Source organism: Gavialis gangeticus, unplaced genomic scaffold, assembly GCF_001723915.1.
Source record: "Gavialis gangeticus isolate Ggan-Ray unplaced genomic scaffold, GavGan_comp1, whole genome shotgun sequence".
NCBI classification, from domain to species: domain Eukaryota; kingdom Metazoa; phylum Chordata; order Crocodylia; family Gavialidae; genus Gavialis; species Gavialis gangeticus.
Genome location: NW_017729008.1, coordinates 9,404,332 through 9,420,709, shown reverse-complemented (window position 1 = coordinate 9,420,709; position 16,378 = coordinate 9,404,332). Strand labels below are relative to the sequence as shown.

General features: G+C 40.6%; 1 protein-coding gene across 1 annotated transcript in view; it reads left to right on the top strand.

Moving 5' to 3' along the window:
- TBC1D22A (TBC1 domain family member 22A) overlaps positions 1–16,378 on the top strand; it is a 559,372-nt gene that overhangs the window by 349,190 nt on the left and 193,804 nt on the right. The window contains exon 11 of the mRNA XM_019509364.1: positions 10,432–10,559. Within this exon, the coding sequence (XP_019364909.1) occupies positions 10,432–10,559 (128 nt within the window). The remainder of the gene's footprint in view (positions 1–10,431; positions 10,560–16,378) is intronic.

Below are 16,378 nucleotides of genomic sequence, written 5' to 3'. Positions count from 1 at the left end.
CTGAAATATTTGATCAAAAGTAACTATTTCAACATTCAGTTCATGTGTGACTTGTATTTGTGACACATTCTAGCAATGAAAGGGAATAAAATGCCAGTTGCTGGCACATTTAGTTAATACTTAAAACTATGTTCAGAAATATATTTTCTACCTCACATCCCACAAGCTATTTTTTTTATTGATTATGTGAAGCAATAAATGTACAGAAAGCCTAGCAGTGATGCATGTTATTATTAATACCATGTTTTGATGTAGATATGCTGGTGAGCTAAGTGATAGAATCAAAACAGATATCACAACTTGTGTTAATGTATAGGAAAAGAACTGGCATTGCTACAAAACCTTAGGTAATTTATTGCTTTAGGGTAAAATTGGGTACTGTTTTGGGTGGAGTGCATTAAATTGCAAGTGTCTGTCTTTAGCAACTTTTGTCAATATGTTGGTTATAGCTGTGTATAGTAGTTTTTAAAATACTTTTTAATGTTCTAACAGTCATGCTAATGTAACTGTAATTATTTTGGATAACTTATTTTGTCAGGGGAAACTGGCAGGAGCTGTACTGGCAGAAGCACTGCTTGGCCAGTATATTCTGCATCTATATGAGGATGGTTTGCCAATATATCTGTAGTAGACTTTAGACATCACATCTGCTGTTTTGATTTTCTTTTCCAAATAAGCTTTATTTCCTAAGGTTTTATAGCAATGCTAGTTCTCTTACTAATATATCAGTTCAATTTTGATGCTTGTTTTAATTTCACCTCTTTTTTTGGCCAGCATATTCGTATTATGATTACATATTAATACTATGTCTATCCCTGTTGCTTTAACCAAACTTCACAATTTTTATAGTCTTAGCTTTAATGTACCATGAATTTCTTTTGGGTGCAGTGTTTTCTTTGCTTAAATAATTTATCCACCCATTGGAATGGTTTCTTTTTCACAAGTGCAAAACAGTAGCCTAGCCCAGTGGTTTGCCGTCATTCTTGTCATGTAGGATGGATGAGTGGTGCCAGGTTGGTCTGTGGGCCAGATCTGGTCTGTAGGTCCAATCCAGCTGCACTGGGCCAGGGACCAATCCAGGCATGGTGTAACAGCCTGGCTGGGGCCCGATTCAGCTATGTGGGCCTGTGTGGGAAATTTGGCAACAGGAGATTGGTAGCAGTGTTAATTACCACCGACTGATACCACCAAGTCCGCAGAAACAGCTCTAGGTGTCACTGCACCAAATCATACAAATTTTATTTACCCTCTGCTTTTCTACACACGCGCGCGCACACACACACGCACACACACACACACGCACACGCACACACACTGCTGCCACCTCATTGATTTTTTGCACTGTTCTTAAAGTCTACACTTTGGAAATGTGAAAACCGTAGCTTTTTTTTATTTACACACACATGTGTGTGTGTGTGCGTGTAAAAAAGCAAAGTGTAAATAAAAGTTATATTATTTGGTTGCAGTGACACGTAGAGCTGGTTCTGGCGTCTTGGTATTAGTCAATGTCTTGGGGGCCTTTAGCCCTGGTTCTGCCAACACATACATGCTCCTAACTTGCATTCATTGACTTCTTAGCTTGAAGTCATTGAGATTGCTTGTGATAGTAACATTAAACAGATGGTAACATCTGACAAAGCTGTTGCTTACGAAAGCTTATGCCTCTCTGACTTAGATAGTGTATATTCCATTTGAGGGAAAGTACCATCACTGATACAGCCCTTATCTTCATTGGGAGCTGTCTGTTCTTGAAGAGCTTGATAATATTCTAAGTGTTGAGGACTTAAGTAAGGCCATAAACAATCTGGACACTGCCAAGGCGCTAGAAAAAGAAGGGCATTCCTGCAGGAATCAAGTGCAGGAAACCTATACTTCTTTCCTACCTATACAAGCTTCTTATTCCCTATTGGACTATAGGGACAGTGCTACAAGGTATGTGAGATGAGAGTATAGTTGCTCTGAACAAGAATAAAGGTGACTGTAGTGGCTGTCACAACTACCATGCATTACACTACTAAGCATTGTTGGAAATATCATCACTCAGGTGGTGCTCAGAAGACGTCAGATCCTTGCTGAGGGTGTTTTCCTGTGTCACAATGTGGCTTCAGAGCTAGCAGGTGCACCATAGATATTATATTCCCACTCTGGCAAATCCTAGATAAAGGTAGGAAACAAAGGAGACTCTGTCGCTTTCAAGGCCTTCAACCTTGTCAGCAGAAAAGGTCTCTTCCAATTATTGGAAAAGATTAACTGTTCACCAGAACTCTTTCCATGATGGAATGTGCGGAACAGCCAGCTACGATGGATCGATGTCTAAAGCCTTTGAGATTTGAAATGGAGTCAGGTAGCGATGTGTCCTTACCAGGACCCTGTTTGGGGCTTTCTTTTCTCTTCTGAGGTATGCTTTTGGGACCACCACCAAAGGAATTTATCTACAGACACATTCAGGTGGAAAATTATTCAACCTTACATACTTTAGAGCAAAGACTGAAGTGCAGAGACTTCTGCTTCATGAACTGCTCTTTGCTGATGTTACTACATTGATAGCCTGCATAGGAAGCAACCTTCAAAACCTCACCAGTCCCTTCTTTCATGCTGGCCAAGAGTTTGATCTTACAATCAGCATCAAGAAGAACAATGTTATGGGCTAGAACATTGATCACAATAGGTGAAAATGTATTGAATTTTGTAAATAGATGTATGTACTTTGCCTCCATTGTTACCAGCAACCTGTCACTTAAGACTGAACTAAATACCTTTATTGGCAAGGCCTCAGGTATAGTGAGCATGCTGAGCAAATAAGTGTGGAACAGCAAACTGACAGTTAAGACCAAGGTCAAAGTATATCATGCTTCTGTCATCCTCACCCTTTTGTATGGCAGCAAATCCTGGACCATATACTTTACTCAAGAAAAGTGCCCCAACAGCTTCCACTTCTGTTGCCTTTGCTGCATCATAAGAATTTCCTGGCAGAACAAAGTTGCCTACGGTGAAGTCGTGGAATGTACCATCACACTGAATATCCATTGTCCTAGTCAGCATTGACTTCAGTGGCTTGGTCATCTGTGGAAAATGGATGATGGCCATACACCCAAGGAAGAAGACCACACAAGTATCCTTACTTCCAGTTCAGAGGTACTTGCAAAAGAGATATAAAGGCAATGAACACCAAGCCAAAAGACTGGGAGAAGATTGCTGAGGATCAAAGTGCTTGGCATCAGTCTGTTAAGCATGGAATGAAGACTTTTGAGGAAAGAAGAGCCCAACATACAGAGGAAAGAAGAAGCCTCAGAAAGAACCCCAAACCACATTCAGGATTGTTTGATACAAACTTCATATATGATAAGCATAGAAAGGACTGTAACTCAAGAATTGGGCTCTACAGCCACATCCAAAGATGTTTAGTGACTGGTGCCTTACTCAGCACAATTCTGTTGTCTTGTGAGACAGACAGATGCCTATTACTGAGATGCCACTCTTCCCTGCCTTCTGCCTGACTTTAGACTAACAGTATTAACTACCCCTCTCTGTGTGTTGGAGGATCTGGTGCCTTTTGTGATTCAGATCTTGAAGCAAGGACTCAGGGACTATCTGTCTGTTTGTGGCATCTACCACAATTTTGGATGCTTGGGTTCTAAATGAGGAGATGTAAAAGCATGTGTTGAGCTCCAGTTCTATTCAGGAGTATTTTAGCATTCCCTTATTTTTGTTTACTTAAACTGGTTCCCTGGATCTCCAATCCAAACATTATTTAGGCCCAACAAAGTATTGTATTGATTTAATCAAAATATATAAGCAATCAGCTTCTTAACTTCAAGTTTAAAAACTTCTCTGATCTCCACCTGAAGATTCCCATTCATGCTATCTTAATATGCCATTACTAAGGGCTGATTTTAAAGCCTTTTCACTCAGTATGATTGAGTATCTGTAAATACAGTGGTTAATATAAGAGAGAGGTATATAAAATTTCCTTTAGAAGTCCAAGTTCCTCTTAATACTAGAGAATCTTTCCCTTTATTTAAGGTGGGCTACACAGTAGGATTCTGCTAGCTGTTGGAATAAATATGTATCATATAGTGAAATGCACTGTGTATCTATAATACACATTATATGTAATACCTTTTATAATACACCTGACATTGGATGTGCCTGTATAATTTGTTTTTACTTTTAATCAAGGAGACCTGTTTCAGCAAAATTTCATTTTGTGAATAGTTGGTTGAAAGTGTTGAAAAATGTGCTAAACAAAGATACTTATGATTTCTTCTGCATTTTAATATAAGAACTATCATTTTTTGCAACTGTAGAATAATTTTATTATCATAAACTGCTGTATAAGTACTTTGTGTAAGAATGTTTTTAAGTCTGAAAGATGACAAAATTACACTTTCCTACTTATTCATTACATGTACTTGCAGCAAAATGGAAAATTTAAGTTTAGAATTATTGCTATCTCAATTACCTTTATCCATGGGATAGCATCTGCTCACAATTACCTATAAAGTAGAAAGAATGAATCTCTTTCAATTTATACTTTTCCTGTTCCAATCTACATAAATTACAAATAACACTTAAAGTTTAGGAGTCTATTTTTCAATATGTTTAGAATAGGAGGCAATCCAAAAGAATTCATTATACTTATTAAAAACTGCTGGCAAGGTAACACAATTGGAACAGTTTACCACTCTTTACTACTTACTTTCAAAGTAATCAGATGAGATTTAATTATCTGGTATATGGAGATCAAAATCCCTGTATAATGTTCCAAAGTATACTATGAAAGAAAATGTATTTTTCTGTATCTCTTGTTGTAGGGGATTATTCAATTAGTAGTCAGCAGTGTAGGTGTCTGATTATGACATTTTTGTACCTATGGTAAGTTAACATGTCCAAGTTCAGTGGTTTAAACTTGCTGCTAAATTTACCTAGAGAATGGACTGATGAACAGTATTCATTCTTTACTATATATGAATAGCGGATGGTGGCTACAAGGCATTCAAGAACTTTAATCATATAGAAAGTGAAAACGTAAAAGGCTCCAAAGCTTGCTCTCTTTTTTTTTTTTTTTTTTTTTAAGTTTTATGCTTAAATACAGAAAACATTGCCTTGGATACACTGTTTAATATATACAGTAATTAAGTGGTAATACAAAGGGAAATGACTGTTCTTCCTTCAGCACACAGCCACCGAGGACAGAGGTGTTATGCAGCAGTTGATGTGAAGATTTTAAAATGAAAATCATTACTGGAAGCTTAATTTGTTTAAAAAAAAAGTAAAAACTACATATGCATTCTGGGTACAGTGTTATATATTGTTATTCATAATGGACAGCACTCCATGTGCTTCTTTGTCCCAGATCATTTTCTTTAGGTGCAATAGCTGTGTAGCCTAAAGTAATGTCTAGATAACTGGTTGTAGTATTAAATACTGAATTGAAATAAAACCATGTAAAGGTGGTCTCAAAAGTAAATGGCTATTATGATACCTTAACAAACTGAAACCTGTTTCTTCCATATTTTTTAAGTGCATCATCAATTTTAAAATGCTTCAGGAGTTAAAAATTAGTTTTTCATTAAAGTATTCTAAATGCACATTTTATTAATTTATTTTTAATGGAACTATATCTGTGCACCACATCTTAAATCTCCATTCTTTTCTTGATTTTTATTTCAGTGTTTAAGGGCGCCTATACGCATCCTCTGGGGTGGAGGGGGTGGCGGATTAATCCAAGTGGCTCTTAGAGCCACTCTACTTAAAGTGCCTGCAGCATCATGTGTATTCAGTATCCCACACTTCAAAATGGTGGCAGGGGTGCTTTAACTAAATCTCGTTCTACAGGGAACGAGCAGGAAAGGCAGCTGGCTCTATCATGTGGGGCTTCCCCTCAGTGGCACACGAATGCTGGGAGCTGCACATGGGCTGCGGGAAGCCCTGCTGGTTGGCCTGGCCCCGTTCCTTACTGCTCTGTGTAGCTCCCAGAACTGGCTGGAGCCACATGCCGCTGGGTGGTAGTACCTGCTTGAGCTATGAGCACCCCAAGGGCCTACTGCCTGCTGCTGCTAGCAGCAGGGGCTATGCATGATGGGGAGGAGTGTGTGGGGGGGTGTCAGAACACCACCCCACCTTCCCTTACACCCCACAAACCCCATACCTACACCCTGGCCCCCCAAAATTCCCCCACATATATACACACCTCCACAACATACCCTACACTCCCCACACACAGCCATACGATCTCACAAAGCTCCCACCCCACCATAAACACCAACCACACCCCACACAATATACAAGACTGAGACTTTATTTTTGAGCTATTATGCAATCACCTTTATATATACTACGCAAACACAAATCATGACCATTTTTTTTTGTGATCAAATAAACATGTTATAGTAGGTGTTTAACTTTTAATATATGATTTTTTTTTTCTGGTTCCAAGATAACCTGTGAGAGGTTATACCAGGGATTGTTAAGCAAACAGGAGAGAGAGGCTTCCTGCTCTTAGTTCCCGTTTCCAGCCCTGCCTCAGTGAAAACAAGGCAGAAGGCAGGGTAGAGTTGCACCTCATAGACTAACTAAATTGAATATAAACTTTTGTAACCAGTGGCTTACTTCATGAGGGACTAGAGCTTCTAAATAGAAAGCAGCACAAGTCATTACAGGGAAGATCCAGCTTCAGTCCTGTGATCCTGGTCTGAATTATCCTCAACCTATCTGTGGGAATGGCATAAGGGCATGTTCATTATCTACGTATGTGTAGGACCTTTCAGGGGTTTGAGCATGCTCAGTGAATATGGAATAGTTTGATTTTTAGCTTTTAAGCTCTAGTTAGTCTTTGCTGAGTGTGCGCAAACTGTATGTTCAGAAGAATAAAATTTCTGGTTGTATGTGTGTAGACATCTTGTCTTCATTGTACTGAACCTTGGGAGTTAGAAGGTAAGTGCTGTTATGTGAAGTAAGCTGTGTTCAGCTAGTTCAAGGGTTGTCAGCCAGGGGTATGCATACCCCTGGGGGTACTTGGGAAGGCCCCAGAGGGTACGCAGCAGTGGCGTGGAGAAGCAGGGGTGCTTCCAGTTTTGCCACCCGCATTTCCAGTTTTGATCCGCTGCCCCCACCGCTGGGGGTACACCAACCAAAAAAGGTTGAAAGCCCCTGAGCTAGTTAATAGATTCCTTCAAAGGAGGGGTCTTCTTGCCTAAGGCATGTGATAGTTCCAGCCTGAAGCATGTAGCTGATGTGGCAGGGGCAGCTCTTGCTCTGAGGTAGGGCATGCAGTGGTGGCAGCATTAGAGCATACCATGCTGGAGCTGCTAATTATGTCACATGCTCTGTAGCATGGCCACACTTGTACCTCTAGCATGAGGTGCATGGTGGTAGCAGCAGCTCCAGAATGGGGCAGCAGTGGAACCAGCAGCTGAGCAGGTAGGGTTATGCCAGTGGCATCAAACAAAGCAGCATCCAGACAACTGGGGCTGTATCAGCCTGCCCTTGTCCTCCTGGCACCAATTGCCATGTTCACTGGGACCCAAGGATTCTAGATCCTGCAACAGGCCACTGCCCCAGCCACATCTTCCCATGGGCCACCAGTAACTTGACACCCTTGCTTTAAAGGATTTGGAGATTTCAGATATTGTCCCAAAGCCTTTACTTAATTGGGTAAATTCTATTTTATTTGCTATAACCATTTGGCTTTCTCCTATCACCATTTTTCAGTGTCTCTTCTGGTTATGTCTGAAAAGTGTGAAATAAGTTTAAAAGGGAAGATATGTATCTACCTCTCTATGAATTAGCTTTTAATACCACTCCCATGAATATGGACTAGAGAATTGGGTGGCAAGATCCAAGATCACTTATTGATCCAAAGGACTATCTAATTTAGAATTTAGTAATTAGTTTTCTTAGAGTATACTTAAAAACATTTATTAAGATTCCACTGGTTGAATATGACCACTGCTGTATAACTAAAATGTTTAATGTAATATTTGCAGTATTGCCAACTCCCATAATTTTTGGCATTGTAAGAATGACGGGGGGCAGGGATGGAGTGTCATCACCCACAACCTGATGCCACTGCCACCTCCGGGGGAGGGGGAAGCTTGCCTTACCATGCCCTCTATTCCCCTCCACCAGAACCCTGCACCACCACCACCACCTCCAGCACCGCTGGCTTCACCTCTTTCCCGGCCCTGCTTCTTGGAGGTGGTGGAGTGCCGCCGTGATGGTGGGGTTGGAGCTGGCCTCGCCCCCCCACTCCATCCATGCCACCATGGCAGCACTCTGCCGTGTGTGTATATCTATATATATATCTATATATATATGTATCTATATAGATATATTTTGATACCTATCTATCTATCTAAAAGAAAGCTAAGTTTTTCATATTCCCAAAGCATAGACTTTAAGAACAATTCCAAAAATCATGAGAGTTGGCAACACTGCATTTGTAACTTGTCCAGCAAAAGGTTAATCAAGCACAACTTTAGTTTAGACTTAGCCTTCTGAAGCAAGTGAGTCTTTGTTACCCTTTTTATGTAGAGGTACAATAGCAAGCCATGTTTAATAAACACAAGCCACATTTAATTTGTCTGTTATATTCGAACAGAGAGAAAAGCCACGTGCATAATTGCCCCAGTCTCCAAATAATAAATATTCCAATTTAGGCACATAGTTACTTTCCTTAACTATATTATACAGTTGGAAATGCAGTGTATTAATGTGTTATCTGTTCTTAAAATTGACTAACCCCAAACTATTTCTTGGCTTTGTTTTTATTTTTTCAGCTGAGAAATGTGAAGTCAGCTGGGTTGCAAAATTATGGAAGCATGTTCATTGTAGCGCATTTGAGTCTTTTGTTTTCTTGCATATACATTAATATTCTGTTATTTTTTATGTTTAGAGTTGATTATTTTACAAATAGTTAACACTTATTTTAAAGGATGCTTGCTCTTCAGCATACTTCCTCACTTTTTTTTTCAGCATTAAGTGAAAGTAGAATTAGATTAGTGACTTGGACGATGGGGTCAAAAGCAGCCTGTTCAGATTCACTGATAACACCAAGATTTGGGATGAGGTGGGCACACTAGTAGGGAAGGACAGATTACAGCAGGACCTGGACAGGTTACAGGGGTGGGCTAACGAAAATAGGATGGGTTTCAATACAGACACCTGCAGGGTGCTGCACTTGGGCAGTAGGAACCAGCAGCACACTTATAAGCTGGGAAACTCCTCCCTCGAGAGCACAGTGGCAGAACGAGATCTTGGAGTCATCATTGACTCCAAGATGAACATGGGCCGACAATGCAAGGTCACGGTCAGTAGGGCTAACCATTCTTTGTCGTGCATCCACAGATGCATCTCAAACAGGGCCAAGGAGGTGATCCTCCCCCACTATGCAACACTGGTCAGGCTACAGTTGGAGTACTGTGTCCAGTTCTGGGACCTGCACTTCAGGAGGGATGTGGGGCAGCATTGAGAGGGTCCAAAGGAAGGCCACCCACATGATCCGGGGAGAACAGGGCAGACCCTATGAAGAGAGGCTACAGGACCTTAACCTATTCAGCCTTCACAAGAGAAGGCTGAGGGGGGACCACCTGGTGGCCATGTGTATAAACTCACTAGGGGGGACCAGCAGGGTTTGGGAGAAACCTTGTTCCCCCGAGCACTGCCCGGGGAAACAATGAATAACGGCCACAAGTTGTTAGAGAGTAGGTTTAGACTAGACATCCGAAGGCACTACTTCACAGTCAGGGCAGCTAGGATCTGGAACTAACTTCCAAGGGAAGTGGTGATGGCTCCTACCTGGGAACCATCACCACTTTAAGAGGAGGCTTGACGTCTACATGGCTGGGGTCATTTAAGCCTGGCTTTCTCTCCTGCCTAGGGCAGGGGGTCGGACTAGAAGATCTACAAGGTCCCTTTTGACCCTACTTCTATGACTCTATGACAATTTGTGCATCCTTTATATTCAGTCATATATTTAATGGAAGTGCTTAACATTTCTCAGTTTCCTTGTTCTATTCTTCATTACTCATTTTTTGTTTTTCATTATCCAATCAGTATGAGTCCTGTTGTGCATTTTATAAACTTAAGTAGACATGGCTGTTGCTTGAAAGAGCCTACAGTAAAATATAAATTATTATGATTGTACTTTTCTGTTTACTGCATGTTGTACAAAGTTCAAAGTACTTGGTAAATCAATGGCATTTACTCTGTATTTAAACTACTATAACTGCATTTATCTAACCAGCTTAAGGGCAGCAAACTAAATCCAAAATAGTTGTATACCTCCATTTTTCTGTATTTTTCTTTTGACTTTAACAGGTTGTATGCAAACTATTGGTTTTTTTTTTCCTTTTGAGTTATTTTTAGATTGTGATTTGATAATTAGAACTGCAAAAAACTTCCACCAAAAGTATTTGTTTTGTTTTCCAGAGCAAATACACAGGCACCTGGATCAACATGAAGTGAAATACTTGCAATTTGCTTTCCGTTGGATGAATAACTTGCTGATGAGAGAAGTTCCTCTGCGGTGTACCATAAGGCTATGGGACACTTACCAGGTGAGTACTTGTTTTATGCCTGCATAGTTGCAATGAATGTTTCATGTGTTAAGAAACAGTGCTTCTTACTGTCTCAGAAAGCCTTGTGAATGAGATTTAGGCTGCTTCAGGAAGTAACCTAGGTGGGCCAGTGCAGTGTGTTTGATGGATATTCTGCCTGGAGCAGTAACTTTGTGATATACACATGCCCTGAGAGAATAGCATGAAGGTATCTCTATGGAGTGTAAGGTTCTGTTTCAAAGGTTTAATTTTAAATAAATTGTCTTTGTAAATTATTAAAATAATGAAAACAAACTTGAATTTGAAAATGAGAGATGTTTTGCTGAAAATGTGAGTAGTGTTATATAGTATTAGAAGAGTTACAAGACCTACCCCTGTGAAAGTTCAGCTTTTCTTTCAGATTATCTGGATTTGTGTAATTTGTGTCATCTGTATCTGAAGATAGGTGCATGTTACAATAAAAATATCCTTGCTAGGGTTGCAGTATCTTTCATAACTTGCAAATTCCTTCACTACGGACTTTTCTTTTCTAGCAGTAGCTTCTCCCAAGGTAGTATTATATTTTGAAAACCCCAGACTGAACTTTAAGAAACTTGAGCAATGTTAAAGCTGTCTCATTAAGTACATGGAGTGGCTTATCATTATTTAGGTAGTTATTGTTTTATGACTATGAAAACATTTTATTAAAATAAGAATTTCTTTGCCAGATTTGAACCTGAGGCTTTCTGGAAAGAAGTTCTGTAAGACATGCTTATATAGAGGATGCTTCAGAGACTAGCTGGCAGAATTTACTGTGGTTACCATGCTTTTTTAACAGGAAGGGTTTGCACTTTAAGGGTAGTGTCATGTGGCTTTTATGACCTCCTCAGCAATTGACTGTAAATTGAATTATCCTGAAGAACTGGACATTCTGGTTTTGGTAGTAGTATCTACCTGAGCTTCATCTCCCTCAGTACAATGTTTTGGGTTAGCATTTGGTGCTTCTTTTTCATCAGCATATACAGAAAATTCCTTAGTTATGAGTAGCTTTTTAAAGAACTATCTTCAATCTTCCCACCTTTAAACCAAGCACTTAGTATTATGTACTTGATGCATCTTTTACTGTCTGCACTGCTTCATGCTACTACTCTTTAGCATTGAAGAGGAGAGAGTTGTGTGAGCAGCAGTGGCAAATGTAGAATTAAAAAATGTAAATACTAAAGTAGTTGTTTAACTAGCATGCATTGGGGTTATTGGTATTTGGTCAAAAATAATTTTGTCTCAAGTATTGTCAAATAATATAAACATGGTAAAATAGCTTTAAAGCATTAATTTATTAAGAGATTAAGAACAGTAACAAAAATATATTTTATAATCACCAACAGGTTAGATACTTTTGTTTGTGTCCAAAAAACAGAAGTACTTAACTCAGCTATTTTTAGCACAGAAAAAAGTGAAAAATAATACATATCTTAAATGTGGTTAGGTAATATTTACATATGAACATTAAATTACTCACCTTTAAATTTAAATATTTAACATGACCTGCTTCTTGACCTGCTGTTCATAAACAGGTAAGAAAAGATGGGGAATGTAGAAGTGGATGGCAGCTTGGGCAGCAGCAACCATTAGAGGATTGAGGATCCTGAGGGTAAGGAAGGAAGGAAGGAGAACAACAGAGTAAGGATTTTGGACTTCAGAAAAGAAGACTTTGATTCCCTCAGTGAACAGATGGGCAGGATCCCCTTGGAAGCCAGTCTGAGGGGAAAGGAGTCCAGGGGAGTTGGTTGTGCTTTAAAGAAATCTTACTGAGAGTACATAAATGAACCATACTGATGTATTGAAAGACTAGCAGGTATGACAGAAGACCAGTTTGGTTTAGCAAGGAACGTATGAATGAGATAAAACACAAAAAGGAAGCTTACAAGAAATGGAAACATGCATAAAAGACTTAGGGAGGAGTACAAATAAGGATCTACCCTATTAAGCAATTTCTCATTTTTTGCAGAAACAGTGAAAGGAGTGTTTTCCACAAACTCTCTGAAAATGGCAATACCAACAATTTTGGCCTGGAACAGCCAGGAAAAAAATACTAAAAATAACATGCTGACTCCCCAGTGGGAACCAGCAATCCTCAGGGCTGCTGTGGCCTGGCTTGGGCTCACAGCCTGGTGGGTACTTTGCAAGAAGCTGCTGGCATGAATAGGAACAGCAAAGATGGTGACTGCCCCTCTCCACCCATTTCTGTTGATTGGCGGAGAGTGCTGCCCATTATGCAGACCTGCCCCTTTCCAATCTGCAGCAAGGGGTTGGGCTTCATGCTGAGCATGCTTGTCCAATCAGCATCAGGGGACAGAGTTGTCAGGGCTCCTGGGTCAATCACTGGGGCCAGGGATACTATGAAAAGACCGTGAACATAGTGCCACATGCCACAACAAGCCTGTGATTTTTCTTTTGCCTCGGCATGACTCACGTAGATCCCTAAGTATAAGAATATTGCTCAGGCACACAGGGATGAAATCAGGAAGGCCAAGTGCAATTGGAGCTGCAGCTAGCAAGGGATGTGAAGGGTAACAAGAAGGGTTTCTATAAGTATGTCGGCAAAAAGAGGAGGATCAGGGAAAATGTAGGTCCCTTACTGAACGGGGACGGCAGCCTAGTGACAGATGATGCAGAAAAGGCTGAAGTACTCAAATCCCCTTTTTTACCCAGTCTTCACAGGAAAGGTCAACTCCCAGACTACTGCACCTGGCAGCACAGTTTGGGGAGGAGGTGAACAGTGGTGAAAGAAGAGGCTGGGGATTATTTAGAAAAACTGTGGACATGTACAAGTACATGGGGCCAGATGTGAAGCACCCGAGGGTGCTGAAGGGGTTGGCTGATGTGATTACAGAGCCACTGGTCATCATCTTTGAATATTCATGGTGGTCAGGAGAGGTTCCAGATAATTGAAAAGGGCAAATATAATGCACATATTTAAGGAAGGAAAGAAAGAGGATCTGGGGAACTACAGATTGGTCTGCTGCACCTCAGGCCCTGGAAAGATCATGGATCTGGTCCTCAAGGAATCCTTTTTTAAGCACTGAGAGGAGAAGGTGATTAGGAGGTGTGCATGGATTCACCAAGGGCAGCTCATGCTTAACCAACCTGATTGCCTTCTGTGATGAGACGACTGGCTCTGTGGGTACATGGAAAGCAGTGGATGCAATATACCTTGACTTAGGCAAAACTTTTGATATGGTCTCCCACAACATTCTTGCAAGCAAGCTAAGAAAGTATGGGTTGGATGAATGGAGTATTAGGTGGATAAAAAGTGCCTGGATCATTGGGCTCAAACGCTAGCGATCAGTGGCTCAGTTTCTGGTTGTCAGCTGGTATCAAGCGGAGTGCCCCAGGGGTCAGTCCTGGGGCAGGCTTTGTTCAATATCTTCATGAATTATCTGGAAGATAGGATGGAGTGCAATTTCAGTAGGTTTGCAGATGACACCAAGTTGGGGGGGAGTAGTCGGTACACTGGAGGGTATGGCTAGTAGGATTTAGAGGGGCCTTGACAGATAGGAGGATTGGACCAAAAGGAATCCCATGAGGTTCAATAAGTACAAGTGGGAAATCCTGCACTTAGGATAAAACAATCCCATGCACCAGTACAGCCTGGGAAATGCCTGACTAAGCAGCAGCTCCGCAGAAAAGGACCTTGGGGTTACAGTGGATAATAAGCTGAATATAAGCTAACTTTGTTGTTTGCTACCACCAATACCAATAATTCAGTTATGTTTTCTGAAATACGTCATTGAAAACTCCAAAATGATTGTTTTTGAGCCTTTATTTCTGAAAATAAAGTTTGAAAAGATTCCCAAATAAGTTTGCTTTTGTTGTGAGGAAGGCTAGTGGTATAGTGGGCTGCATTAATAGGAGCATTGCCAGCAGATTGAGCGAAGTGATTAGTCCTCTGTATTCGGCACTGGTCAGGCCACATATGGAGTACTGCGTGCAGTTTTGGGTCCCCCCCACTGCAGAAAGGATATGGACAAATTGGAGAGTGTCCAGCTCAGGGCAATGAAAATGGTTGGAGGGTTGAGGAACGTGACTTCTGACAAGAGGCTGAAGGAACTGTGCTTAGTTAGTCTGGAGAAAAGGAGTCTGAGTGGGAATTTAATAGCAGCTTTCAACTACCTGAAGGGGGGGGGTTCCAAAGAGGATGAAGCTAGGCTTCTTAATGGTGACATATGACAGAACAAGGAGCAATGGTTTCTAGTTGCAGGAAGTGAACTTTAGGCTAGATACTAGGGAACATTTTCTCGTGAGGAGAGTAGTAAAGCACTGGAGCAGGTTACCCAGAGAAACTGGAATCTCCCCATCCTAGGAGGTTTTTAAGATCTGGCTGTACAAAGCCTTGGCTAGGATGATCTAGTTGCAGATGGCCCTGCTTTGAACAGGGGGTTGGACTAGATGAGCTCCCAAGGTCCCTTTCAACCACCCTAACTTTCTATGATCCTTTTGAGCATTGAAGATTGAACAGTGACAAATGACATCAAATTAAGCAAAAGTAAAGCCAAAACATAGTACTTAAATACATGTGGGCTAGATATGCAGCTGGCTAGCTCTTCAAGCATTTTGCTTTATATTAGCTTCTTTTTCTTTATTAGCTTCACTTACTTTAGATGCATCTTTGTCATTATCATCACAATCATCAGTTTCCTCCTGGATACTCTTTATCTGGATATTAGGTCAAGTGTTTAGCTTTGCTTACCCTCTCTAATCTTAAATTTTGAAACACAATTACCAGGTTTTCATCAGTGGAGGTCTTCAGTCTATTTCTTTTTTTCTTTAATGGCTGATTCCCCGAACCAATCAGTTTCATTCTGTACATGTGGTACTACACCATAATTTTGCACATATTTCTGTTGCTGCAGATAGAGTAAGAGCAAGTGCTTTTTTAATTCTTTGCTGAGATTCCATTCATCCGGCTGCTTCTTGCTTTTACACATTGCTGCCTCTGTTAGAATTGTTTGTTTTTATATCCTTTGAAATTTGCAGCAGCCATTATAATGTCACAGACTGAATAAAAATGATCAGGCAAACCTTTGCCCCAGGAAGTGTAGGTCAAGAAGATATACAGCATTAGATGCAGGAGTGATCACTTGATCTTTCCATTATGTTTTTGTCTATTAACTTTTTCTGTTCAGCTTTTGAAAGCAGACTCACAAATGTGTTACTTTTCATATTCTGGAGCTCATTCTTGATGTGTCTCAGTGTACAACTATCATTTTCTATATTACAAATAGACAAATGTGTTTTTAAGCAGTGAAATGAATTTTCACATTTACATCCAGAAGACTGGTGATTAGCTGTGTTAGCCTGAAGTCAGACAGAAAATAGGACAAGGTGGCACCTTCGAGACTAACTGGTTCAGAGATGCATCAGCTTTTGTAAAAAAACAACCTACTTTACAAGATGCTATGAATGGATTTGCCTGAGACCCTGGCCTTTCGGCCTTTGACTGTCCATGATTACCTATGGACCTGCATCAGGGACTTACCTTCCAGTTCAGTTTCTGAAGAGGGACTTTACCTCTTCAAAGGAAAAAGAAATAAACTCCAAGTTCCAAACAACAAAGCACATAGGTCCTCTTACATAAAAGTGTTTATTGGGCAAAGGTTATGCTGCGAAAGCTTGCCTTTTTTCTACCCATCAGTTAGGAGTCCCTGTCTCTCCAGTGCATCCTGCACAGCCCTGATCACTCCAAATTTAATCCCACTGTTCTCTCTCCAGTGTGCACAGCCCTGAACTCAATGTAGTATGGTTATTCCCCATCCAGACTCCCAGTTCTCAGGCTGTTT